The following is a 26,165-nucleotide window of genomic DNA, read 5'->3' as shown; positions in this document are numbered from 1 at the left end:
CCTTGCATAGGCAGATGGGTATGCAGATTCTCCTCCTCTCCCACACCGTGCTATGAATTGTGCCTTCATGACCTGAAATATATTTGTTTTCAGGGATATTATAAATAGCATTCTTCTTTCGTTGTTAGCACTCCACTCACAGAAGAGAAAGAGAGAAAATTCTACTTCTAATAAAGTGGTAAAGGCTCACCTACTCCATGCCGCCAGCATTAAATAATGAGCAGGTCTCATAAACTGATCTAAGGGCCTGTGATGTAGCTTGGCAATTTAGGTTTGTCATAGCAATCATATGCATTTCTGCTTACTGTATTGATATTAAAATATCCTGTTGGATCAAGTCACAAGTGAGAGCCCTGCTAGATGGAGTTCCAAGTTTGGTCTGAAAGTATCTGATGCTGCAGTTTGTAGAAGGAAAGCCTGTCCAGGCCTAGTCAGTGTCTAGAGGGGGGATACGTGGAGACTCCATGTATGGCAGCTTGTGTTCCATGCATGATGAAAGAAAGGTAAAATCTAAACATACAACTTAAAGAGTAGTAATGTGCTACCCTAATTTTATCTTATTATTTACACAGAACAATGTATTCTTTATTTGAAATCAACATTTCATGAGCTGGCTTCTTTTTCTCCTTCCCCATTTTTCTTTAATCCGTTCAATCATGTCTGATTCTCAGAGACTGCCTGGACAAGTCCTTGCAGTTTTCTTGGCAAGGATTTTCAGATGTGGTTTGCCCTTGCCTCCTTCCTAGGGCTGAGAGGGAGTGACTGGCCCAGGGTCACCCAGCTGGCTTTGTGCCTAAGGCAGGACTAGAACTCACGGTCTCCCAGTTTCTAGCCCAGTGCCTTAACCACTACACCAAACTGGCTGTCAAAACATACCCACAAAATCTATTCCGGAGACTTAGAGATATCTAGAGTAAATTCTTGAGAGTAAATGGGAGTTACAAAAGGATTAAATAGCCAGTCTGTTGCCTTTGGAAACAGAATTGTATAATTAATGTATACAGGATCTCCAAAAAGTCAAGTTGTGAAGTTGGAGAATAATCATTGATTTTAAGACCATTTCTCATATTATGACACCACATTTAAGTGTACTGGAAAGCCTTCTAAAGGCCTGGGATTAAGCTGCACAGTGAAGGCTGCCTGACTTCATTAGCATTTGGATACTAACCCACAAGTCTTGAAAAAGAAAAATACTAATTTCTGTCTCCCTACCAGTTTAATTATACCCTATGAGTTAATCAGTTATTGGTTAATGGATGTATTATTTACAATTATTTAAAAAACTATTTTCTTAATTTCAGAGCTGATTTCAGATGATTCTGTTCATCTCAGGTGGCTGTGGTTATACATGCAGGTGATCTCTCAGAATTAGGAACAGAATCAGGTGGTGTGCATTTAGAGTGGTCCCACAGAGTACTGTTATGGAGCCTCCAGTTATTCGGGCTGTACTCATCAAAGCCCTTCAAAGTACAAATCAGCCCCTTTGTGAATTCTGAAGCATTTTAGAACAAGTGGTTTGGGGATGGTGGTGCAGGTGATTAAAAAAGCTCCATGTAAGCAAATCTCAGCTAGGTAAGAGCACTTTGAATTTAGTTGTCTAGATGTTTGAAAGGGTGTGTAAAGTGGCAAGAGTGAGGATTTTGACACTGTATTTTCTGGGGATTTTCTGAAAGAAAAAGAGAGAAAAGCACATGCAGTAAATGAAGATATTATGCATTAGATATGGAATGAATCTGTCACTTTGACGGATTGTAAGGCAAGGAACAGATTAACAGATTACTCATAGTCAGAATGCAGCTTACTGTGAAAAATGTGCAGGAAATGATAAGTGTTGGTTTGTCCTGATTTAATGATATTTTAACACTACAATAACACTGTAGAAGAGTAATACATTGTCATTCTTGCATTGCATTTTTAAATCATCAACACATCTCCAGTTTCTACATTAAAATACTTTTAAACAATATCTGTCTCTCTCTTCCAAGACATCGTACATTTTTGCTACATTTTAAAACTAAAAAAATATATCATAGTTTTCTAGTTCCACCTTCTTAATTTGTTTATGCAAATTTACTACTCTCAATGCAAATAGCTGAGACACACTTTATCATTTTCAACTTTCCAGTTGTATATTTATCATCCATTCCATAATTTGATTCCTTTAGTTTTGACCAGGACTTGGGTAGAATTACATAATTATCTGGATTAGACAGTTATGATCAAACATGCTTCAGTTTCAGTTCATGCCAGCTTAAATATAAGAGAATGTAAGATTGTGTATAAAACTTCATTCAGTTCTGGATGTTTTGGGATATTGGGCACATGCAGTCCCAGAAGAAGGCTTGTTGCAGCCCAGTTTGTAAAAAGAAGTCTTCTTTCTTTATTTTCAATATTTAAATTTCTTTCTCTTATGGCTCTGGAAATAAGATTTAAAAAATGGTTGTTCATGCAATATGAGCTCAGTTTCAGCGCAGTTTTAATCTCCTCCCTGCCCCCTTCGAAGCTTGATCACCACAGGTGGCAACACTTAGTTGACCCTGGCAGAAATTGAAAAAGCTAAGCAAAGTCAGAACCTGGTTAATCCCAGCGTTGAGGACTAGACTGAGAAGGTTAAATAAATAAGTAAATAAATCCAGAAGCAGGCAATAGTAAGTCACGAGTGGAATGATGCCAAGAAAACTATGGACTTATCCTTATGGTCACCAGCACTTAAACTCAACTCAGGGGAGATTTCACTTTTTGCCTTTAACATAATGAAATCATGTCTGCATTGTTAAAAGCATCGTTGTTGTCAGCAATCTAAAGTTTAATGAAGGGGCCTACAGAGGATTATGCCACGATAATTTTTCACCTTAGAAGTGTCATAAGGTTCCCTAATGATTTTATATTCATATAGCAAGTCATACTGAAGCTAGATATTCTAAGAGGACTTACTGAAACCAGTGGAATTATTCTAGAATATATGGCTTTTTGATCAAAATAATGTCGAGTAAATTACATGCCTGCATCAAGATGGGACTTTTACTGGGGAATCAGCAGTATTCACTTATTCACTCAGATTTTATGGGGAAATCACATGACAACATTGTCATCCACCTGTAATTCTCCCATGATTTTTATAAGAAAAAAAATACAGTATTCCCCAATAACGTGTAATTCTATTCATAGCTTAATGGTGTCACAGCACTAATATCCCTGAATCTTTCTCCATCATTCATTTCTGATAATGGACTTCAGGCATATAGACTGCCAATATATGCAAAGTTTAAACAGCAATATCCTTCTCCAGAGATCTGGATGAGTTCCAGTGTACCTATGGAATTTAATTTAATTTAATTTAATTATTATTTTATTTTCATGATTGGTACAATTTTTCAGTGGCAAGGGGAACAGTGCTTACACAAAGGAATATGCACATGAGACGGCATCTTCTTACACTGAATGGAGAGGACATGCAGGTAGCACAGCTCTTTGTAGATCCTGGAGAATTAATACCTCTGGCAATTGCTGGACTGAGAAATAAAGCTGTAGCTGAGCTATATTGATATGATTTCTATTGATTTTTCCAAGAAAGGGATTGCATCTTTAATCCTTGTTTTTACAGAAAGTAAGATGGCAAAGACAGTTCTGCAAACATGCTACCTATTATGAAGGCTGTTAACAGACACATAAGGAAACTGATTTTTTAAAAAAGCAAATATCAGATAGCTAAACTTTCTTTAAAATTACTTGTTCAAGTAGGTCACCTCTGTTGATTTATACAGGGTGCCTCCTTGATCAGTGTTAATATACCGTAATTAGAATATACAAGCAAGTGCTCTGCTTTATAGTCCTTTATCATGTCTGAACAGTTGCATATAAATGTAGAATTTGACATTACTGATTTGGTTATGAATATTAACCTGGTATGATAAGTTGCCCTAGGATTAATCAGTGTTCTAGTGAATAAGAACTACTGTCACTATCTGTATAGCCTCCCTCATTCATAACTCTGCAGATCTACTCTGTCCTCCGGAGCTGCGTTAATTCCCATCAAGGTACAATTTTAGAGAAAAAGAAAGGATAATAAATTGAAAGAGAACTTATAATCTACCTGTCACCCAGGAAAAAAACCTCAAACCCACTTCCTTTGGGGACAAGGATGCACAACTATTTCCAGACCAAGGACTACCATGACTAGCATGGAGGGATTGAGACCAAAATGAAAACTGCATTTGTTTTATTCAGTATTTCAATTTAATTTAAAGTACTGTACATATGATTATTCTCCAGTCATATACTTTAATTGACATCTGGTTTAAAATATTTTTGAAATAAACCTTGATTCCATTAACAAAGCATCTGCTTCTGAAATATCACCAAGCTATCTTTTCCTGTGTATATGCAGAGGGTTTTTTAGCATTACATCTGCAGTTTGTAAGCCATATTGGAGGTGTGCCAACTTTTCAGAACTCTCATTTTTAAGTATTTTGTTTGGATGCTTATGTACAAGTAAGTCTATGAATATTAAAATGTTTCTTCCAACAAGCAGTAACTTTTCCTCACAATAGACATTAACTATGTTTCTCTGGTTAAGGTTGCGTAACAGTGTGTGTGTGTGTGTGCCTTTGAGTCAGTGTGGACTCCTGGCAACTGCCTGGACAAGTCCCTGCAGTTTTCTTGGCAAGGTTTTTCAGAAGTGGTTTGCCATTGCAAATCTTCCAGGGGCTGAGAGAGAGGGACTGGCCCAAGGTCACCCAGCTGGCTTTATGCCTAAGGTGGGACTAGAACTCCTGATCTCCTGGTTTCTAGGCTGGTGCCTTAACCACTAGACCAAACTGGCTAAAGTAATTCTAGGTAAACTTAACTGTCCTATCACCAATGTCAACCCCATAGTAACTAAAACTGTGTTTACTGTACTGTTTATTAACAGGAAACCCAGAGAAAACACTATCCTTGCTTGATTATATTGATTCAGCTTGAGGTTCTGATAACATAATTAGAATATGTCTCTAATTAAGAAAAATCTCTGATTAGTTGAGTGTATTTTCTGTTCTGAATAGATAAATCTAGCTCTTTTTAAAAAAGCAACGTACACAGAGAAGGAATCTTCTTTTCTTCCCTTACCATATAAAACGTAAATTGTCACCAGTTTGCAGCTATGCACATCTTATGCTGCTTTGGCATGGCAAAATTTTCTAATGTAGAAATTTTATTACATTGGAAACAGGCCAGAAGATAAATTAGAAAGACAGGTAGCAATCCACATTAGCCTGCCGTGATCTAAAATGCTTCTTGTCCCAAAGAAATCAGGTTGGACCAACAAGAGAAAAAAAAAAGGGCCATATTGTTGCAATGGTGAAGTGTTGGATTTACAAGCAGAAGCTCCCTGGCGTCTCAAGGTAGTAATAAGGTAGAAAATCCAATCTAAAACTATGCAAAACCACTGTCAATGTGCGGCCAACAGACACCAAGGCAAAATCTTTTGAAGTTGCCAAATTCTTGTGAAATTTTGATGCAATCTTATGAGTTCTTGTGAGATTTTGGCAATTGGGGGTGGGGAATAAAGTTGGAAATACAGTTGTCTGCTTGTGAGCTCCACCAAGCTACAATCCATTCTATTTGCAAATCATTCCAGTGCTGTTTAACCCCAACCTGCTGTCCCCGTCCCTCCCCTTTGTCCTCACTGTCCGCAGATCCCAAATGCATTCAGCATGCTATGGAACTCACAGGGAACACCTTCTGCTGAGGACTGTATGTGTATATGAACACACACACACACACATCAGATCTTGATAACTGAGCAAGATTTAGCAAGCCATCAAAACTGCATCCATGGGCTCTTCCAGAGTGAAATACAGCTAGGGAGTTGGAGGCATGACAGCATTTTGTCAAGTGAAAAAGACAACCCCTACAAACCCAGGATGAGAAACATACACAGAGGGAGAGAGAGAGAGAACACAAGTCCACCCATAGCAGTAATATAAGGAACTGGTTTTGAAGGGGTGGCAAGGAAGCAACATTTTAGGGCTTTGAAGAGGTTACCCCTGGTTCACTCAGCAGGGGATAGTACACCAGCAAAATTACCATAAGAACACTGCATGACAAGGCTCTTCAAGTAAGAATAGTGTATTTTAAACATTCATGTTCCCCACCATTATTTTTCACTTTCTCCCTTCCTGAAGTGTGTACAAGAAACTGGCGCAACTAAAAAGTGTCCCTAACGCTTGTCTTGGCTGCTAGAACAGAATGTTTGTCAGGGTTTTTATTATAAACTGACTTTTTAAACTTTATCCATCAACTGCAGATCTTTGCTAAAACCCGAGAGACTGTTCAGATGTTTTTTTTAATCAGTTTTGAAGAGAGGAGCTTATTTAATCATTTATTCTTAAAACATGTTTGAGGAGGGGAGAACAGATCATAAAACTGCACTTTTTGTCTGGTTAGTATATAGTATAGTTATCCAGATCTGTCTTCAAAAGCCCTGCTATAAGGCCTTAGCAGCACCATGAGAATTTAGAAGCATCTCTTACAAGTCTTGATGTGATATATGCAGCAAAAGTCCCTGGTGGACTGCTGCTGCCGCTAGACTTGAAAACAAGGCAAACTCACATTAATCACTAAGGTTGATGAGCTGGACGGCCTTATCTGCTTACCAATGTGATGTGCCTGTTCTTAATATAATTAACGTTTTTCTTTCTGTGAATCTGCTAGATGTTGATTTCATGAGAGATTCTTATTCTCTTAATTGAAATTGCATGCTTTCTATATGAAACACAGGAGCCAACCCTTTAAAATGTTCATAGAATATTAAATTGTGGAACTAGACATGCATAATGAACTTCGGTTTCCTATGATTTGTTTCCAAAATTGATTTCATAGCTCCCACAAAGGCCAGTCTTCTATCTGCAATAATGAGATTTAATAACTTACTTTTTTGTAATGAATTTACAATTTTCTAATAAAAGCTGTGTTTTGTTTTGTTTTTCATTATCTGTACTCTGCTTTTATCACAGCAGTTGGCATCACCCAACTGACCTTGGCTGATCTCAAAAAAGCTAAACAGGGTGGATCTGGATCTGACAGACCACCAGAAGAAGAGGGCAGTAGTAAGCCACTTCTGTATTATTGTCAAGAAAACAACATGGACATATCCATGTAGCCACCAAGAGTTGAGCTCAACTCAAAGGAGATTTTGCTACCTACATGCATTGCCAACATTTGCATATCTTGACTGAAAGTCTTTTTTTTTTAAGTAAAAGCAACACTTCAGAGTTGGTAGTAAGTAATACTTACTCAGAGTTGGTAATAAGTCACAGTGATAGTTATCAAGTACGGTTAGCACTGTTTTTTAATTGGTGAGAGTTATATTCTCTGGGAAGTGTCTTGTTTGGGTTGGAATGAATAGAGCTAAAAGTCTTACAGGACTATCCATGCTCTGCCTTTCTGGCATTCCTTTTTTCTGCTGACATCCCCCCACCCACCCAATCTCTTTCTTCCCCTTTCTTCATGGCAGGCTTGGACAGTTTGCTCTTTTTTATTATTTTTTATTTTTTAATTAATTTTTCAAGATATAATAAAGACACATCATGCAGAATATAAGACTGATAGAGTACAAGTCTAAAGGTGATCAAGTTGATGGAATTGGCACAAATGGGTAAACTGACAGCATTGGTAAGAGGACAGTTTGCTCTTGAGAGGTCTGAATTGATGACTTGCAGAAGGCTGCATGAAATTAGTCCAATGGCCACATGAACCTTAAGACTTCAGATTGCTTATCCATGCTATAATATGGTCACTTTTCTTTGTGAAGAAAACAAGGTACAATTATGGATAATGCCAATGGTTTAGTAGAGCATGAAAGCACAAAGGCACTGGTTTCAAGAAACCACTTGTCATTTTGACATCCCCTGGGCATACAGTGGTGCTTAAAAGTTTGTGAACCCTTTTGAATTTTCAATATTTTTGTGCAAATGCGACTTAAATGTGATCTGTTTTCCACACAAGTCCTAAAACCAGATTAAGAGAACTCAGTTAAACAAATGAGTCAGAAACATTATACTCAATCATTTCTTTATTGAGGAAAATGATCCAAGGCTACATGTTTGTGGGTGGCAAAAGAAAAAAAATAGCAAAATTATGCTGCTGAAAATCAGTTTTATTCTTTCAGAGTAATGTGGCTCTGGAGCATGGCTCTGTAGACTCATAGAATGAAGCTGGGGGAAGCATGCAGCCTATGGGCCTTGGATTGCCCAGCCCTGCAATTCAGGAGCAACACCACATGTTTAAGTGTCTTTAAAAGATGTTAGATAAAGTCAAGGGTGATGATGAGATGGCATCCCATTGAAACCCGATGCTGGGAGCAAAGAAGGGAAGAGGATTGACTTCTTGCCTTGATTGTAGGGTTCACTAGATCATTTGGTTGGCCCATCCAAAGAAGAGACTTGATGGAACTTTCTCTAACTCAGCCAGGCTCTTCCATCATTGTTATGCTCTATCAGACAGCAATTGCCTGCAGACCCACAATTAAAGGGAAAAAATGCCGTATCTGGTAAAACTGAACTTGAGGTGCCTATAGGAGACTCATGGAATGTGTAATTGGGCTGCTACATAGGGATTCTGGTAAAGTTTTATTGAGATGTCATTGTTTACTTGTATTTATATAATGGCTAGTTATATAGCACTGATGTCCCCTGCAGTGCCCCTTTCATTGTTGATCCCTTAGATGTACCTAGAGGCTGACCGGCATTTTTAAACCCATCACAGCAGTGGATACTTAATAGAAGTTTCTTTCTGCATGTCTGTGTGCATGCACATGAGACAATCTTTAATTCTCATAGCTGATTGTCAATAAAAGGGGGAAGGAGAAGGAGGTGGTTTGCATTTATTTTTGCTCTTACTGAACATTGGATTTTTCATAAACATTTTTTCCAAATTCCACAATGAATTCCACGCAGAAGAATTTCCACATCAGCAGCATTATTTAGTGAAGCAGAAAATTAGAGTTGTTTCCCTGTCCTCTAACTTGGCTGACAAAGAGCAGGTGTTTGTCCCTTGATTCACCCCAGATTGTCTGTGTGCACCAGCAGCAGGTGATGTGGAAGCATCCGCATCATGTGCATCAGCAGCAGAAGAACAAACTGAAAAAAGCAAGCAAAAGAAGGTTTTATCTGTCACAACATTTCTCAGGGCATGCCAAGATTTTTTTATGGGGAGCAAACCTTATCTTGAATCAGCCTGGCTTTTCTAAAAGCAAACCAAGCATCATATCTTTCAAAGGATGAACAACTTATACGCTTTATTTTGAGACTGTCCACTGGACCATCTGGGGACATACTGTCAGTCAACCATAAATGTAACTCTGCATGGCCATGCTTTAAGCAGAGGCCTTTCCTATAAGAGAATGCATGTCTTATTGATTCATATCAGCTTTTCTCAACTACAACTCCATAAATCTTTGTCCCATGGCCAATGCCTATGCTGGCTGCTGTCTTGTGGGTGCTGACTTCTGACACAACCAGAAGGCATCAGATTGGGCAAAACTGGTCTAAAGGTATTTGTATGTAAAAGGGTAATAATTCTTTCAAGTTGAGCTTGACTCCTTATGATTATATGGATGTGCCCATGTTTTCTTGGCAATTGTATAGAAGTAGTTTACCATAGCTTTTTTCTGGGTATGGGTTTGGAGTTCCTTCTCCTAAAGCTCCCTCCCTGTGGAACATCATCCCCAGAGAGATGATGGGCCCCCATCTTCATACTCTTCCAAAAGGCCCTGAAGACATGGCTTTGCCAGTGGGCCTGGGGGTCCCAGGTTGATGCAGAGCCCATCAAGTGGTTTGTTTGAGTTGTACTGTTGCCTGCCAGGGGGTAGGGGTGAAGTGGGTTTTGTATTTGTGGTTTTATTTTTGTAAGCCACCTGGAGTCACCATGGGCAGCCATATAAATCTCTTCAATAATAAATAAATAAATAAAATATAAATATGAGTAGATTGGCTTCCCTCATGCCCATAGAACTCCATCTGTCCTCGCTGTAGTGGGAAGGGAATCCTAAATAGAAGTATTGCTTGTTACTCACATCTCTTTGTACCTCTGATTTGTTTTGTTCTTTTGTTTGTGTAATTTGATTCTACTTGAGTTTTGACAGAATGTGATGGATGAGGAGGAAGGAAAAAGAAGCGTAGAGAGGATGGACAATGTCCTGCAGTCAGCTCAGCTTCATTTCTGCTCAGTGTAGTGAGTGGTGTACTGTCCTCTACTGGCTGGTGATCTGCTGAAGAGAGCATGCAGCAGAGATCTCAGCAAATCACTTTGCCTATCAGCCACTGCATGTGCATAATCAGGACAGCACCATTTGGTAGTGAGTCAGAATAGAGGCAGGAAAGGCCAAATGCAAAGAGAGGACTCACTGGAAAAGACCCTGATGCTGGGAAAGATTGAAGGCAAAAGGAGAAGGGGACAGCAGAGGATGAGATGGTTAGATAGCATCACTGATGCAATGAACATGAATTTGAGTAAACTCCAGGAGGCAGTGGAGGACAGGAAGGCCTGGCGTGCTATGGTCCACAGGGTCACGAAGAGTCGGACATGACTTAATAACTGAACAACAACAACAAGGGATCGACACCATCAGGGCAGCAAATATCATGCTCTTATAGATTCCTGACAATTCAGAGATGGGTGGATAGGGCACAGCAGTGGAAAAGACTTCAGAATAATAATAATTCTGAATAAATATTATATATAATTCTGAATAAATATAATATATATTTATATATATAGTTCAGAATAATCTGTTAACATTAGAAAAGGAAAAAAAGTCTCCTTTGAGATGAGCTTGACTCTGGTGATGTAATGGGTAGAAGGCATTACCTTGAGGAACAGTTAGCTGTTAGGAAAGAGCTGCTACCAAGACAACTTTCAGATAAAAGAAACCTGAGTCCGGGACACAACTGTAACCTGAGAAAGTGTCAAGACCTTCCCTAGTTCTCATGAAAAGGAAGGAAGGAAGGAAGGAAGGAAGGAAGGAAGGGAGGGAGGGGGGGAGGGAGGGAGGGAGTAAGCACATTCAGACTTGCAAAAATCTGCCTTCTTCCAGGGTATTTTTCAACTACTCAATCTAGTCTAATGTCCTGGAATTTCCTGGTGGCTTTCCATCCAAGTACTAACTAGGTCTGACTCTTTTTAGTTTTTGAGATCAGCCAGGTTCACCTATATTCCACCAAGCTAGAGAATATTAACATTAGGGCAGTAGAAACTGACATTTTTCTCTAGATTCTTAACCTCCATGGAAATTTTGTGTGCTCTACTCTGGAGACCTGTGCACAGGCATTTCAAAATAAATGTATTTCTACTTGCATCTCAGTAAAGTTAATTGTTCCACAATACGTTGACTGACCAATTCTGTGCAATCAAATCCATGTTGACTCTTAGCAACATAACTTTGTTAATTTCTGAAGTGCCAGAAGAATGTTGCTTTAGTATTTCTTTCAAATATTTATTCAAAACCTTCTGCATTCAGGTTTCAAAAAGTAGATCAGGTTGAATAAGGTAATAAGTAGGCAGTATGAGGAATCATGGATTAGCCAACCCAATCTCCCTTCTTAATTATAGGATTCCCCAACAAATCATGTTATTTACTGGAGCAAAACGCTGCCTCTGTTTCCTAAAGGAGCCATTATCCATGGTGTTCTGTAATTTTCTCTGTGCAGCCATGAAAATGATGCTGGATTACTTTACTCCTGTGGTGATGACAAGAAGTTTAAGCCAAACTCTGCTAACATTATTGGAGATTGGGAGGTAACCTAAAGTCGAAGCTATAATATTCCTTTGAAAACTTTAATGTGTGGGGAAGGAATGGGTGAGAGTTCATTAAACCTTCCGTATATTTTGTTTCCAACCTTTATATTGCCTGTATCACTTGCTTTATTCTTTTTTTCCATTCATGGGACCTTAAAAACTTAAAGGCGCCTAGTGTGGATGTGGGAAATGACAGAGAAAAAAGTTAAGGGTGCTCACATTGGACACCCATCAAACACTGCAGCGTGAGAAGCTGGTTTAGGTTTTGGGGGGGGGGTTCTATTAAAGAAGGAAATATGAAAAATTATGCAGGAAATATGTGTAGTTTGATTTTACTATAGGAAAAAAAAGAGTATGTCTTATTTTGCTTTCCTACATCCCAGCTTTGGAGTCCATTTCAAAGCAGTTTGCAGCCACTATATTGGCCATGAATGGAAGGTCTGGCAAAAGGACCTCCTCCCCTTCTCCTACCCACATAGTCCATCAAAACCATTCTTAACAATTCTTAAGCATTCCCCCAGGCGAGTTCCCCTCATTCAACTAATTTAGTACTGTTGATCAATTGTTATCATACTCATCACTGAGGAAGTGAGAACTCAGCATGAAAGGGCTTCCTCTTCCTTCTTCCTGACAACCTAAACCTGCATTCATATTTATTCCTAAGCCATGCTTTTCCCTCACAGCCAAGTAATCATATTTTCAATCACATTCGTAGTCTGGCAAAGAGTTTGGGCGAGGGGCTGTTATCTCAATCACATGATATAGCAGGGCTTCCCAACCTTTTTGTGCTTGCAGGCACATCTGAAATCTTGAGAGGCTGTGGACACGCACAAAATTGTTAATGGGGATTTGCGTGTTCACAGAATTGCTGCCATGGGAGGAATTTAAACTGATCTAAGGCATCAATTTATCACAATGTTATCTTTGTAGTGCTCCCTCGTACACAATGCTTTTTATTGCCTTTGTTTAGATTTGTCATTTTTCTGAGCAGTTACAGAGAGCACTTGGTTGTAGACACCCACTATTTTTATTTCCTAAGCAATCTTATCAGCCCATTTGAAGCCAACAAACATTCTGGACCTCAAAACAAGTCTGGAGGTGGATGCATTGCTTTGCAGCATTCCAACTTTTCAAAAATTAAAACAATATTTTTTTTTAATAAAAGTGAGATGGGATAGGAAGGTTGGAAGGCACCACAGGAAGTTCGGCAAGAACATTGGTTATCCTTGGGTGTCATGTTGTGAACCCCAGGATTGCAGAAGCTGAGGAAACACTCTTCAGAGAGTTTTGCAGTAGGCGTGTAAGAAACCAGAATGACAGTGATGTGAGAAACGGTGAGTGTAGACCACACAATCTTCTGTATTGGTTGGCTTCAACTGCCTCTTCTTCTGTAGCTTTAGGTCACCTGTGTTTGTTGTTTTCCTGTTTCATGGCTTGTCTATTCCATGTCCTTCCTCATTTTCCAGTGGAGTAGGTTCATGAAAATAGATAGATATAGATATATAGATACCCATGTGCTTATACTTTGCAAGCATCTCTGTAAGCCCATAGTTTAGCCCTTTCACCTTCCTTCAATGTAATTTGCCTCTATTACATCTCTCCCATATTTACTTTTAAGTATTTCCACTTAGTTGTACATAGCTTTGTGAATTCTCTGATCTTATTTAAAAAAACCTCTCATTTTCTTTTTCTTGTTATTTTCCTCTATTTGTTGACATTCACAATTGAGTTATCTTGTCTTTCCTTGCTTGGGTCTGTTAAGTTGCGTTCAGTCATTATACATCCTTATTGCTCAAGATTTTCATCTTCCATCTACAACCAACTTTGGCTATGATGATAGATTTTTAACATTTTGGGATTTTTTTTTCCGCTTTGGTTTTCGCAATGTCTCTTATCTCTTCCTACAGTGAAATCTATGTTAAATATACTGAATCTTTTTCTAAATCCTTTTATATTCTGGCTATATGTTGTCCAGGTGAAATCTTGCTGGCCCACCTATTCTTTAATGGTTTTAAGTTTTTCTTATATTTCCAAGTTTAACACACGTAACCAATAATTCATGTTCTGTTCCACAATTTGCACTGAATGATCATGGGTTACTGAATTGGAGTTCTCCTGTTACTTATGTAAGTTTGATTCTGATGCTGTCTATCCAATGATGTTGATATCCAGATGTAGTTCTGTTTATTTTGCTTAAACATCAGAAGGAGTCTGGTAGCACCTTTTCCTACTAACAAGTTGTATTAGAAGGCATAACCTTTAGCCACCATAGGCTAGCATGGCTCTCCTCCTACAGTATCTTTTCTGTTGCTTGAAATAGATGTTGCTATTGAACAAAAAATACTCTTTCAGAAAATTGTGTTGACTTATTTCCAGTATTTTTTTTAGATTGTTTTATCCCGCCTTTATTATTTCTATAAATAACTCAAGGCCAGGAACATACCTAATATTCCTTCCTCCTGCTATTTTCTTTTTGTATTTTGATATTTTATATCTCTCATTTTTGCATTCCAGTCCCCCATTATTAGCATTATGTCTTTTCTTGACTATGCATTTAGCACTAATTTCAGTTTCCATAGAATTTGTCGTGTCTTCTATTATTGCATCTGTGTAACGTATTCATAGAATATCTGTTAATTCTGATAGATAATGGGTTATATCCAAATACATATTTAGCTGGGTTCTTTTTGAATAGCATTGCCATGCCATTTCTTCATACAGTATAGCTCATGCCCTTTATACCATATCAGGTAATCATCTGACCTAAAGAGGCCCATTTTAGTCTGTCTAACTTCTGGTACCCAAGTTCATCTAAATGCTTCAACCATGTCTATGTAGTTGTCTCAGCAAGGGTACAGAAGTGGTTTGCCATTGTCTTCTTCTGGAATGGACTTTGGATTGTCTTCTCCCAGGTACCTTGGCTCCCCTCATCCCTGCAGAGCTTCCCCTGCCCTCACTCTACTAGTAGATTATTCTACTACTATTATTTACCTCTCTCCTTTTGAGCTTTTGGCCATGAGCTGCTGTTCTCACCATGCCATTCTCAGAGATACTGTAGCTACTGAGTGTTATGGAAGGTGGTAATCCTCTTTGAGGGGAATTTCACATTTCAGTTTGAAACTAGATGTGCCGTTTAAGGCAAGCCTCATCTAATAGTCTTTTTTAATGGTTCTGGGCTAGTAAATGAGAACAATATAGTGCCATTTATCCAGATGCTTTGACATAAAGAATAAAACCACCATTAGCAAGTGCCTAGAACATAAATCATCCTGTTTCATAATGGGAGGGATGGTGCATAAATGCACTTCTATTGCAGAAAATGATTCATAAGGCATTGCATATCTGACAGAGCAAGTTATTCAGTGATTAGTTGGTTTACCACTGTGCTTGATTTCCAGAGGTATTTATATCTTGAAGGAGTATATGTTGGTATAAAACTTGGGAATTTTTGAAAACTACACTAAAATATACATGTCTGTGGAGCTTCTCCTCACGTAGTCTTCTCACTGCCGTACAAAAACTCTTGCAAGTAGCTCAGCTACAGGAACTTCGTTCACTGTTACTGTTAATCATAGCTTTCTCTTTAGAGAGTAAAAGCACTAAAAAAATAATTCGTATAAAATGGTCAACAAGTTATATTTCTATGGCACAAATCTATGCTGGAAATGAATCGCAGATATTTAAAATTAAAGGTAACGTATGTTCATCTAATATTGGTGGCTTTCCTTAACATGGGAGCCATGCTGACAATTTAAATGGTGTGTTTGCTATATAGTAGACTCCAAAAGATGCTCAAGGAAACCAGTTTGGTGCAGTGATTAAGGCACCAGGCTAGAAACTGGGAGGCTGTGGGTTCTAGGGTGAGATTACTCCTAGCTATTGTAGAAGGAGAGCTGTGTTAGCTGATGCCTTTTAATAAAATGCGATACCTTCTTCTCTCTTTCTGCTGTAAATACAGGGTCAGCTTGTTAGAATAAGCATTAGGGCTTTGGCTCCACTTATGTATCAAAGCTGCTATGTAGCATCCCCAGCCGTGTCGAAAGCGTCTGGTTGTACCCTTTCTTACTAATGAATGTTATTAAAAGGCAACAGCTAACACAGCTCTCCTCCTCCAATATCTAGGAATATTACGAGGTGAAGATACCCTGTGCTTGTGGTTATCTTTTTCTTTATTGGTTGTAAAACAATTCTTTCTTTCTTTGCAATCTTCTAGGGGGTGCATATGTTCAGTCTTACTATATAACATCTATGTAACCTTGATTCTTGTTCTTAGCGCTTCAGGGTGCAAGAGACCAGTGACGCGGTGTAACTTGCTAGCTTTGGAGTATAAAACAGTGACCTGGACCCACTTCAGCTAGATGGTTTTCTTGATAAATGATTTTTTAATCACAACTTCAGATCGTATCTCCCAGAAATTCCAAGGCTTGGTCATCTCAGTTGTGCTTCCTCCTTTGAGACTTGAACCCCTATTGTCACATTTTTACTCCGTGTCTATCATTGTACCTTAGTTTCTATCATTGTTCTCTCATCCCTTTCATAATGGGTTAGAAACAAATGATAGAAAGTCATTTTATAGTGCCATATGCTTTAATACCATATTGTGATTCCTTCCATATGTGTTGTATTGTATGAACTGAGCTGTTGTGTAGAGTTTTTACTTATCATTCTTAGTGTTTAATTTGAATACATGTGCATACATATGTATACAGGTCTTTCTTGTTTAAATTTTTTAAAACATTCATTGCTAAGAACATTTTTATGGAGTCCTCATAAATCTCATAAATGTGTATTTATGCATCTCATCCTAGGACACTACCCATCCTTCCTTCCATTAAACAGGTAATGCAGTGCTTGTAACCAATATAATTTATTGGTTATAAAGTATCTCACAATACAGGGTTAGCAAGTACTAGTCTGCCAGATACAAAGCAGAGATTCACAGCAGGCCAACCTTGCCTGCCCATGATGAGAAAGGTATAAAAAGTGGATGATTGGGGCCATGTTCTAGGAATGTTCCTTTAAAACAAGCTAATATATATGCTTCTTTCCCTTTTTTCCCCCCTTTTTTTGTAGTATGTTTTTAGGCCTGTGAAATTGGAACCAGTTACATGAAGAAGCAGAAGTCATAGGGGAGAAGGAGGGAAGGACCTGTTGTATTGGATAATTGCTAGCTTACATTGGATAATTCATAAACTACCCAGTTTCTTCCCCAGAAACGTGATGGCTTAAATTGTGTTTTTCAGGGATTGGCTACATGTTTTCAGCCCTCCTATTATTCCTCCTAGCCAACAGGTGGCAGAATATACCAAAGCTTCAACAAACCTAAGTACCCAAGGTAAGAATGAATGGAAACAGTGTCTCCTCTTGGCATGGAATTCAAGGGAGAGCAAAAGGACACTAGAAATTGCAGCAGCGTGCCATTCACTCCTCCACTTGCCAGGAAGTATACTAATTGTGCCTTCCCAAAGAGCTCAGTTAATTCTTCTTTCAGCATTCCTACACAGGGACCCACCACCATCACCTTGTTCTATCCTTGTATATTACAGCCAATGAGGAGGAGAGTTGTGCTGCCTGTTTCTTAGAAAAGGGCTTAATGAAGCAATTCTGCAATGAATGAAATCATGAACTGGCAGCATTTGTCTAAAAACGCCACCTCTGTTCTCCTTCCTCACCCTTACCACCCTACAACCCACCAAGGATTCCTATCATTTTCAAGATCCCATATGAGAACTTACTATATATTTGCAATCTGCAGATATGTGGAGGAAGGGGTGTCTATTAAATCTAAATGTCCATTAAACCCAATTTATATAATTCATAAAAATTAATGTAATTTACATGTAATTCATGTACTATGTAATTTACGAAAAAAAATATGCATGTTTTATGTTATTTATGTAAATTGTCCGGATTGCTTTACCATACAACAGACTCTTCCATAATTGAGGGGCAAAATCTGAAGTCAGTTTTTTCCATTGAATCAGACATTTGCTGAATAGGGTTCCATATAATCAAGATTTGACTGTATTTTAGTTATGGTAGGAGAGAAGGCAATCTAGTGATGGATTCTTTAACAGAGATCATGCTCTTTAAACGGAGTTTTTTCAAAAACATGTAAATTTGCAATATTTTATGACAGCAGAATAACTATCAAAACCAGACATTACTTTCAGAGGTCTGACAGTACATACGGTTAAGGATCCTAAACACGCTAGTTTAAATATCATTATAATTTTTTACTTCAACATACAGTAGATAAATATTTCAGATACAGAACTGAGAAAACTTTTAATATCAACCTAATTCAAATTCCATTTCTTCTGAAGCTCTGTTGCAATTCTCAGAAATCTTAACAGTCAAGAAGTTTGCATGGAGGATTCTATTCAACTATTCCACATTAAAAAATGACAATATAACATGGGTTTGACGATTTATGTTTTCCCTTTGAAAATATTTTATTTCTAGATTCTATTCTATAAGGTATCTAATTTAAAGCAAAAATACTGAATACAATATTAAATTGTCCTAAAATCATGGTTGGGCAAAATCTATATTGGATAGAACCATGGATGTCTGCAGAGGGGTTAAGCAGGGTGGAGGGCGCGCAATGACAAAACATATGTTGCAGTGTTGTTATGCAAACTTGGCCCCTTTTGTAAATGCATGACATCACACTCAAGTACGTAAGGGGCAGGATCTTGTGTTGCAACATCACAACACAAGTTTCAACACTTTGACAAATTTATGGTACTGTTACTGATTTCTAAAGCCCTTCATGGCTTTGCATTTGGGCATCTGAAGGACCTTCTGCTCCATCTGGAATCAACCTGACCCACTAGATCCTTAAGGGAGAAACTACTTTTTTCCCCACACTTCTAAGAGGTGAGGAGGGCAGAAGCTAGAAGATGCTGCTTTTCTTTGGCAAAGCTGATGATTTGGAATATCCTCCTGATGGAGATTAAGCTGATCCCTTCTTTGCTTGACCTTCAAGAAGATATTAAAACTGGAGTTACTTTGGAGGGCATTCTCCTAATTTAAGAACTGCACCATCTTTTATTTCTTGAATAGTTTATTTTTTCATGTGTTATTACTGTTTTTTTTCTGGGGTTTTATGATGATATCTTTTAGTCATTGCATTTTTAAAAAAGAATTGTTATATACTATGGAAGCCATCAAGAGTTGTTAGAGTATGGCAGGACAGAAATCTAATCAATTAATACATTCAGCAGACACTTCTGGATAGAATTGCAAGTGATTTCTATTAGATCAGCAGGAATTTCTGACAGTCAATTGGCTTTCTCCCACACTGAAAAATGCAGCTGAAATGCTTTATATGAGGGCAGGGAGTAAAGTGCAGATTTTTATGTGGAAGCACCATGATCTTTTAGTCCAAAGGCAATCCTGTGTCTCCTAACTAGAAAATCTCATTTTGACCTGGACCAATAATGCTTTCCAGCAACTCTTGAGGATTACTGCCACAGGAGAAGCCGTGCTTCAAACAACAGCTGCTAGCTAAAAGTGTGATGCCTCCTGAATCACAGATAGACAAAAATCTGAAAATAACAAAATCAGATTATAAGCCAAGAAAACCCATGGTTATTTACTACTGGTACAGAATATCCCTGTTGATTTTTATGCGCTTCTCTAATGAAATCTTAAAACAACCAGTTTTGTTCATTGCTAATAAAAGAGCTCTGTGATATCTTTTATTTGGAACATAATTCATTGTGAATATACAAAAGAACTAGTTTTTCTCCATTTTATAGTTTGTTTGTTTTTTTACTGTTTGTGAAGTATTTGCTTCTTCAGAAATAGACCTTTTAAACCTTGAAGAAATACAGTGATTGGGGGGAAACGAATATTTAATGCTTCCTTTTAAAAACAAATCCCCTTTTCAAATGAGTGCCATGTTCCTTGAGTTTTATTTCATACCAAGGAGCTGTCTTGCTCAAACAAAACCCCCAAATCCATGTAGTCAGGTTTTTTTCCTGAAACCAAGGCCACTCTAATGCTTCTGAGCTTGCATGAGTGAGTAGGTTGTGATCTCCTTATCCTACCATTTGCTCCTGTAACGTAATAGCCAAAGGCAGCCTGCCTTTGTAAGATAATTCTGTTTTGCTCCTTAGCTGTAGTTCAGTCAATCCTTTCCTGAATATATGTTGAATTAGAATTCTGTGTATCAGATGGCCTCGTCAGATGGTTGGGACCTTTTCTGGTCCACATAGTGCAGTGTTACCCAGCACCTAGTGAGGGTGACTTGATTCCGTAGATCCTTTGCACCCCCAACTTTTCAGCTATTCAACAAATAAAAGTGATGGTGGTCTGCCAGTTGCCTTTATTGTACAGCATAGCATGACTGTGGCTTAGTGGACCCATACTGGTTGTCTCTGGTTTAATAGGTCATAGATTTTCCAGTTCTGAACCAGACATTGATAACCATGTGATGGAAAGTCAGTTTGGATCAACTCCATACTTAATTCAGTAATGTGCATTAGGGGAGTGTGAGAGGAGGGGTTGTGCTGCAAAGACCCAGCTCTCTGGAAAAGGCTCAATGCTGGGAAATGTGGAAGGAAAGAGAAGAAGAGGATGACCAGCAGCAAAGTGGACAAAACACATTTCATCATGAGCTACTTCTGAAATGCCATCCTAGAGAAGTGGGGCTAATATAGCCCATGCAACTGTACTCAACTCACCTCTTCTGTGGACAAAGTCTTACTTGAGGAAAACTTCTGAAGGTTCCTGTTTATTTTATCACTTCAGGGATAGCAGTTGGAAACAGCAACAAAATATTTGCAGTGTGGAAGCAGCAGGTCATCTCTGGACTGTCCACGAGATGTCAAAAAGTCAAGATGGTAGCCACAACTGCGCAATCAAAGCTGCCATCTTGACTTTTTTTACCCCACTCATGGATGCCCTGGGTCCTGCCATATTCCACTCCCTTGCTCCCTACCCCCACCCCACCCAGCTTTTGTAGTCCTCTCCAAAATACTCATCATCCTGTGGATACTGAATGCCCTCATAAGACTAAGCATTGGGTTCAAATCCCACCGTAGATTTGTCTTCCAATGTTTGGTTCTTTGGCAAACTCAAGATGCCACATCCATGCTAATAACCCCTCATTTCTCACTGTGGCTTACTTTTGATCTCTATCCCATTGGCAGACAGCAGCTGAATTTACTGTTAAAAGAAGTGAATCAGTAGATAAAAAGCCAAAGATGGTGAGATTTTCTAATCTTCTTCATTTTTGACATCTGGGTTGAACATGTTTCAACTATCAGTGAGCCGCCCAGAGTCATTGAGAGTCAGGCAGCATACAAGTTTAATAAATGATTGTTGTTGTTGTTGCTGTTATATAAAAGGACAGATACAAATCAGACAAAAAAAATCACTGCACTCTCAGCCTCCCCCAAATACTAAATGTGTCCAGGGCCACAAAAACCTGTGTTTAAAAGTCAGGTGTACCCATGTAAGCAGGGGAATCATACAATTAGAGGTCATTTAGTCCAAACTCCTCTTCAGTGCAAATCTGCTGAAGCATTTTGAACAGATGGCTATCCAATCTGTGTTTGAAGCCTTCCAATGAAAGGAACCTTGCTATTTCATGAAGAAACCTACTGGTTGACATTTCTTGTGGTCAGGAAATGCCTTCTAATACTTCAATGTGCTGCTTGCCTGTGAGTTTCCAGAGCATCTGCTCTGATCCTTAGAGAAAACCTGCTTTATTCAATAGACCTTTGGTATACAGTGCACCAGTGAGCCACTTCCTAAAATACTGTATATTGTCCCACTTTGACAATCCAATTCCAGTCCCCTCCCTCTCCCTCCCTCCCTTCTTTCCTCCCTCCCTTCCTTCCTGTTGCAGATAAAGCAAATTTTTCATGTTCTTAGAACATTGAACATCATCTGTTGTTTTGCCTTTCCCTTTAGGTGAAAGTGAAGGGAGAGAAGAAGATGAAGTTCTCACACTCTTGTACGACCCATGCCTCAACTGTTACTTTGATCCTGAAACTGGAAAATATTATGAGTTGGCATAGATTTTGGCAGAGATAAGGAGCACCACAAAGAACCCGAACTCCACAACACTTGAGAGCCTTGGCAAATGCTCTTCTCCCTGCTCCAAAAGCAAACAGAGAAATACTTGAAAAGACCATGTAATATTTTGTCTCCTTTTTCCATTTCTGCTATTTTTATCAGAGTGCTTAGAAAGCTGCTCTGATTTTCATACACATTTGTTTAATTTGTTGCTGTTATTTACAACATGGAAGATTCCTACGCGCGAACTGAATTACACCAAATCAAAGATATGTCCTGGATTAACCTGTGAATGCTTGCATGATTTTTTTTTTCACCTAGTCATTTTTTTTTATCCCTGATCATTTAAAGAGATATATTGCATCTTTGTACTTCAGAAAATATAATGTTCAAAAAGAAGTACCTTCATCAATTGTCTTTTCTTTTTTATTCCTACTTTGTTAAAAGAATGTTCCCTTTTTTTGACGGGGGGATAGCAAACACCTTAGAGGATAATACCAAGATTCAGGAGGATCTTGACAGGGTGGAAGAATGGGCAAAATCAGGACAATGAATTTCAACAGGATCAAATGCAAAGTCCTGCATTTTGGTAGGAAAAGTCAAAGACATGAGTATAGGCCTGGGGAAACCTATTAGGTGATTTGGGTGTTTTACTGCATCCCAAGTTGAAATGAGCCAGCAGTGTGATGCAACTGCAAAACACAAATGTAATCTTAGGCTGCTTCAAAAGAAGTATAGTGTCAAGCTTAAGAGAAGTCATCATCATTCCTTTCTGTTGTGTATTGGTTAGCTCACGCCCAGTATATTGTATCCAGGTCTTGGTACAGCATTTTAGGCGCATGTCCAGAGGCGATAAGGGGCTTGGGGGAAAAAATCTAATAATGAATGGTTGGAGGGATGGGCACGTTTAGTCTAGGGAGGAAAAAACAGTGGGAGGAAATGCTCAAATGTTCAAATATCTTTATTACAGTCTTTGACCAGCGTTTACAATAGAAGAAGCAAAATAGTTGAGTCCCACAATTCATTATCAGGGGAAAAAAGGAAAACAAACAGGGAAACAACCTATCAAATTAAAAATTTTGTGCAATTGTATAACTAGATAAATATATTTGGCCACCTAGTGTGTGAGTGTAGAGTCAGCATCCCTTAAAAAGAAATAAACATAACATCTATCAGTATGACCCTCAAATTTAGAGAAGATTAGGGAGATCAAAGCATGTCTTGGGGCATCATAAAAAGGGTTATAAATAAAAAGGACAACCATATGAGGATATGGGTAAGAGTTTCTACCTTCCTGAATCCATAAGAGCAAAGTCTCTGTGAATAAGGAGTCCCCTGAAATCTTCCCACCAGCAATGCTGAAGGGAGGGCATCAAAGCGGGCTCTGGAAAAGGCCCATCGATATTTGCTTCAGGTTAAATTGTATCGATACCCTGCAGTAGAGGGTTTGCGGCTATCTAACATTTGGCAATAGAATTCAGGAGCACTGGTGGTATCATTTTGTTGATCAATGTCCCTAATTCTTTTTTTTTACTATTGATTTGGCCTTCTCCAGGGTTAATTGGCCTAAAAGGAGAGAGGCCAAGACTGCAAAGGTCTTCTCTACAGGTACGGTGCCAATGAGATTGGTAGCTGTCTGGCCACAGCAGAGGCGTCAGGCCTGTAGGGTCAAACATGATTCCGAGTCCTGAGATCAGAATCCTGGTCCAGGCCTGAGCCTTAATACTTGGCACGTTAGCTTCAAGCCTCAAGACTGCTTTAGGGGTGCATTTCGGGGTACCAAACAAAGTCCTAAGGAAATTCAATTGAATGGTTTCATAAGCCCTTAGATTTGTATATGGGCCAAGATGTATCCCATATAATAGCTGGGCAACTGTTTTAGCCATAAACAGTTTAATTGTTGCTGGGATATAATTTGCCCCCTGTTCCATATAAAGTTTTATTATTGCTTGTGAACTCTTTTGAGCAGTAGAAGTGGCATAATTTACCTGGGCTGTTAATTTCCTAGAGGCCTGAAATACCATGCCCAGGTACCTAAAGCATTTAACTTGCTCTAATTTATTTATTTATTTTATTTATGTCTCAAATTTGTACTACTGCCCATCTCCCCCTAAGGAGGGACTCCGAGTGGTTTACACTAAGTTAATCAATTAAAACATTAAAACAATAATAATAAAACATGAAATATAATACAATACAATACAAGATTAAAAAATAAAATGGAAGTCCAGATGGCTATAAAAGATCATAAATGAAGATGGCGACCACAGTGAAGAAGACACTGACTGCGGCTTTCTAGGGGGCTGAATTCAGCCTCCACGAGCCCCCATAAAGCCTGCCTTTGGCTTTTTGGCTCCTAAGCCGGCTGAGCGGGGGATTGGTAGGTCCCCCGATTTAAATCGGGTTGGAACTGGAAATGAGCGGAATCCTGCCCCCTGAATGAAGCAGCGGGCTGCAGCAGCGGAGGTCTCCGGCAGTGGCAGCATACCTGGGTGGGCTCAGACCTCCCGTGGACCCTGGAGGACCCCGGTGGATCCTGGCAACCCCCTGTGATCCCCCAGTGGCCCCTGGATACCCCTGGATGGGCCAAGCAGCACCCCACAACAGACTGGGCAGCCCCCAGTGGCTGGTGGCTTCAGTGAGGTGGTGGAGGACGACAGGCCTCGCAGACAGCCTCCAGGTTGGAGCTTGTGCCAGCGATGATGAGTGTGACTTTACAGCCGTGGAGATTCTGGGCAACTTCAGGGTCACCAAGGAGTCAGCGGAGAGACAGAGTGTGCCAGGCTTGGGGCGATGACAGGCTCCGGGAGGCTCCGGTGGTCCTCAGTGAGGGGCAGCAGCCTTTGAGGCTGTCATGCCTTTTGCTTGAGGTGGAGATCCTGGGAGAAAAGAAGGAAGACCGGCTGGACAGCATATTAGGTATCATCGCAATGGACTGAGGCCTGCAGGGTGATGAACTTGTGAAGTGTGAAGGACTGGGGGGTGAAGTGGCTTCGGGAGAAATCCCCTGATTTTTAAGATCTTAAGGGATTCAGGGGGGAAAGGGGAGGAAAGGGGAGGATTGCCCATTCCCATTATATTAGGCAGCAGAGGGTTGGGGTCCCTTGATGTGTGAGTGTGCTACTCCCCCTGTGGGTGAGAGGCACGGGAGGAGGTTAGGATTGGCTCTTGGTGTGGAAGTCTCCCCACCCCTGAGAGACAGGTGGTGACTAGGAGTGGCTGGTGTGTCCCACCTCTACTAGTGAGAGAGGTCAAGGCGGGGCACAGTAAGGGTGTGGATGGCGGTGGTGACCCAACAGCACCGAGAGCAGAAGCTGGTGCACTGGGGGGGATTTGCCACTGCCCAAGGTGGATGTTGTGTGAGAAGATGGATGTGTGGGGAAAGGGACCCTTGGTTAAGTCCAGGAGTTCCAGAGGTCCAGGAGTGGAGGCTACTGGACTAGGAAACTCTGGGGGCTGTGGGGTGGGCTATCCAATCAAGGTGGTGATGGGCCGGGGATGTTATGACGGGACCCGGAGGGCAGGCCATCTTCGGGGAAGACGCCCCCGGTGTTTATTACCAATGGCGTGTTCCGGCCCTCCGTGGTCATACCCAGGCCCTGGACGGCAGATCCTTGTGAGCCCTGGTCTTCAGCTGCTGCTCCTTAACGCCAGGTCAGTGAACAACAAGGACCCCCTCATATGTGATTTGATCACAGAGGAGGGGGCAGACCTGGCGTGTATCACCGAGACCTGGCTGGGCTCAGAAGGGGGAGTAGGGTTTCAGAGGGAGCTGGGGGTTATTCCCGAGGACCTGCTGCACGGTCCAGCGGAGATCCTAGCCATGGCCTGGAATACAGCCATGGCCAGGGCCTTGAACAGGATCGCGCCCGTGCAACCTCTCTTGCCTTGTTCGACCCGTCACTCCCCGTGGTTTACGGAGGAGCTGAGGGTTTTGGAGAGAATTAAGAGACATCTGGAGTGCCGCTGGAGGAAGACGAAGACTGAATCGGACCAAACACAAGCTAGACCTACTATTAAGGCCTACCTTGTGGTGGTAAGAGCGGCGAAACATGAGTATTTCTCCACTCTTATTGCATCCGCAGAATGCTGCCCGACAGCCCTGTTTAAGATCACTCGATCTCTTCTGGGTCAGGTAGATTCAGGGACCCACTTACAGGGCCATTTGGAAGTTTTCACAGCATCTGCAGGATAAAATTGCTCAGATCCATTCTAAGTTGGACTCTATGCATGAAGCGGAGTCTGGGGAGATGCCAGGGGAATGTACTTACCCTGTTATCTGGGAACGGTTTGATCCTGTTGGACCTGAGGAAGTGGAAGGGGCCTCCAGATTGTGAATGCAACCACATGTCAGCTCG

The 26,165-nt window shown here is 40.0% G+C and overlaps 1 protein-coding gene across 1 annotated transcript in view; it reads left to right on the top strand.

Annotated features, from left to right (window-relative positions):
- Positions 1-22,188, top strand: part of CFAP20DC (CFAP20 domain containing) — a 213,288-nt gene extending 191,100 nt beyond the window's left edge. The window contains exons 15-16 of the mRNA XM_063291508.1: positions 17,019-17,110; positions 21,703-22,188. Coding sequence (XP_063147578.1) covers positions 17,019-17,110; positions 21,703-21,809 — 199 coding nt within the window. The 3' untranslated portion in view covers positions 21,810-22,188. The remainder of the gene's footprint in view (positions 1-17,018; positions 17,111-21,702) is intronic.
- Positions 22,189-26,165: the final 3,977 nt, after the last annotated feature.

Source organism: Candoia aspera, chromosome 2 (genome assembly GCF_035149785.1).
Source record: "Candoia aspera isolate rCanAsp1 chromosome 2, rCanAsp1.hap2, whole genome shotgun sequence".
Taxonomy (NCBI): Eukaryota; Metazoa; Chordata; class Lepidosauria; order Squamata; family Boidae; genus Candoia; species Candoia aspera.
This window is presented reverse-complemented; position numbering and strand designations above follow the sequence as displayed.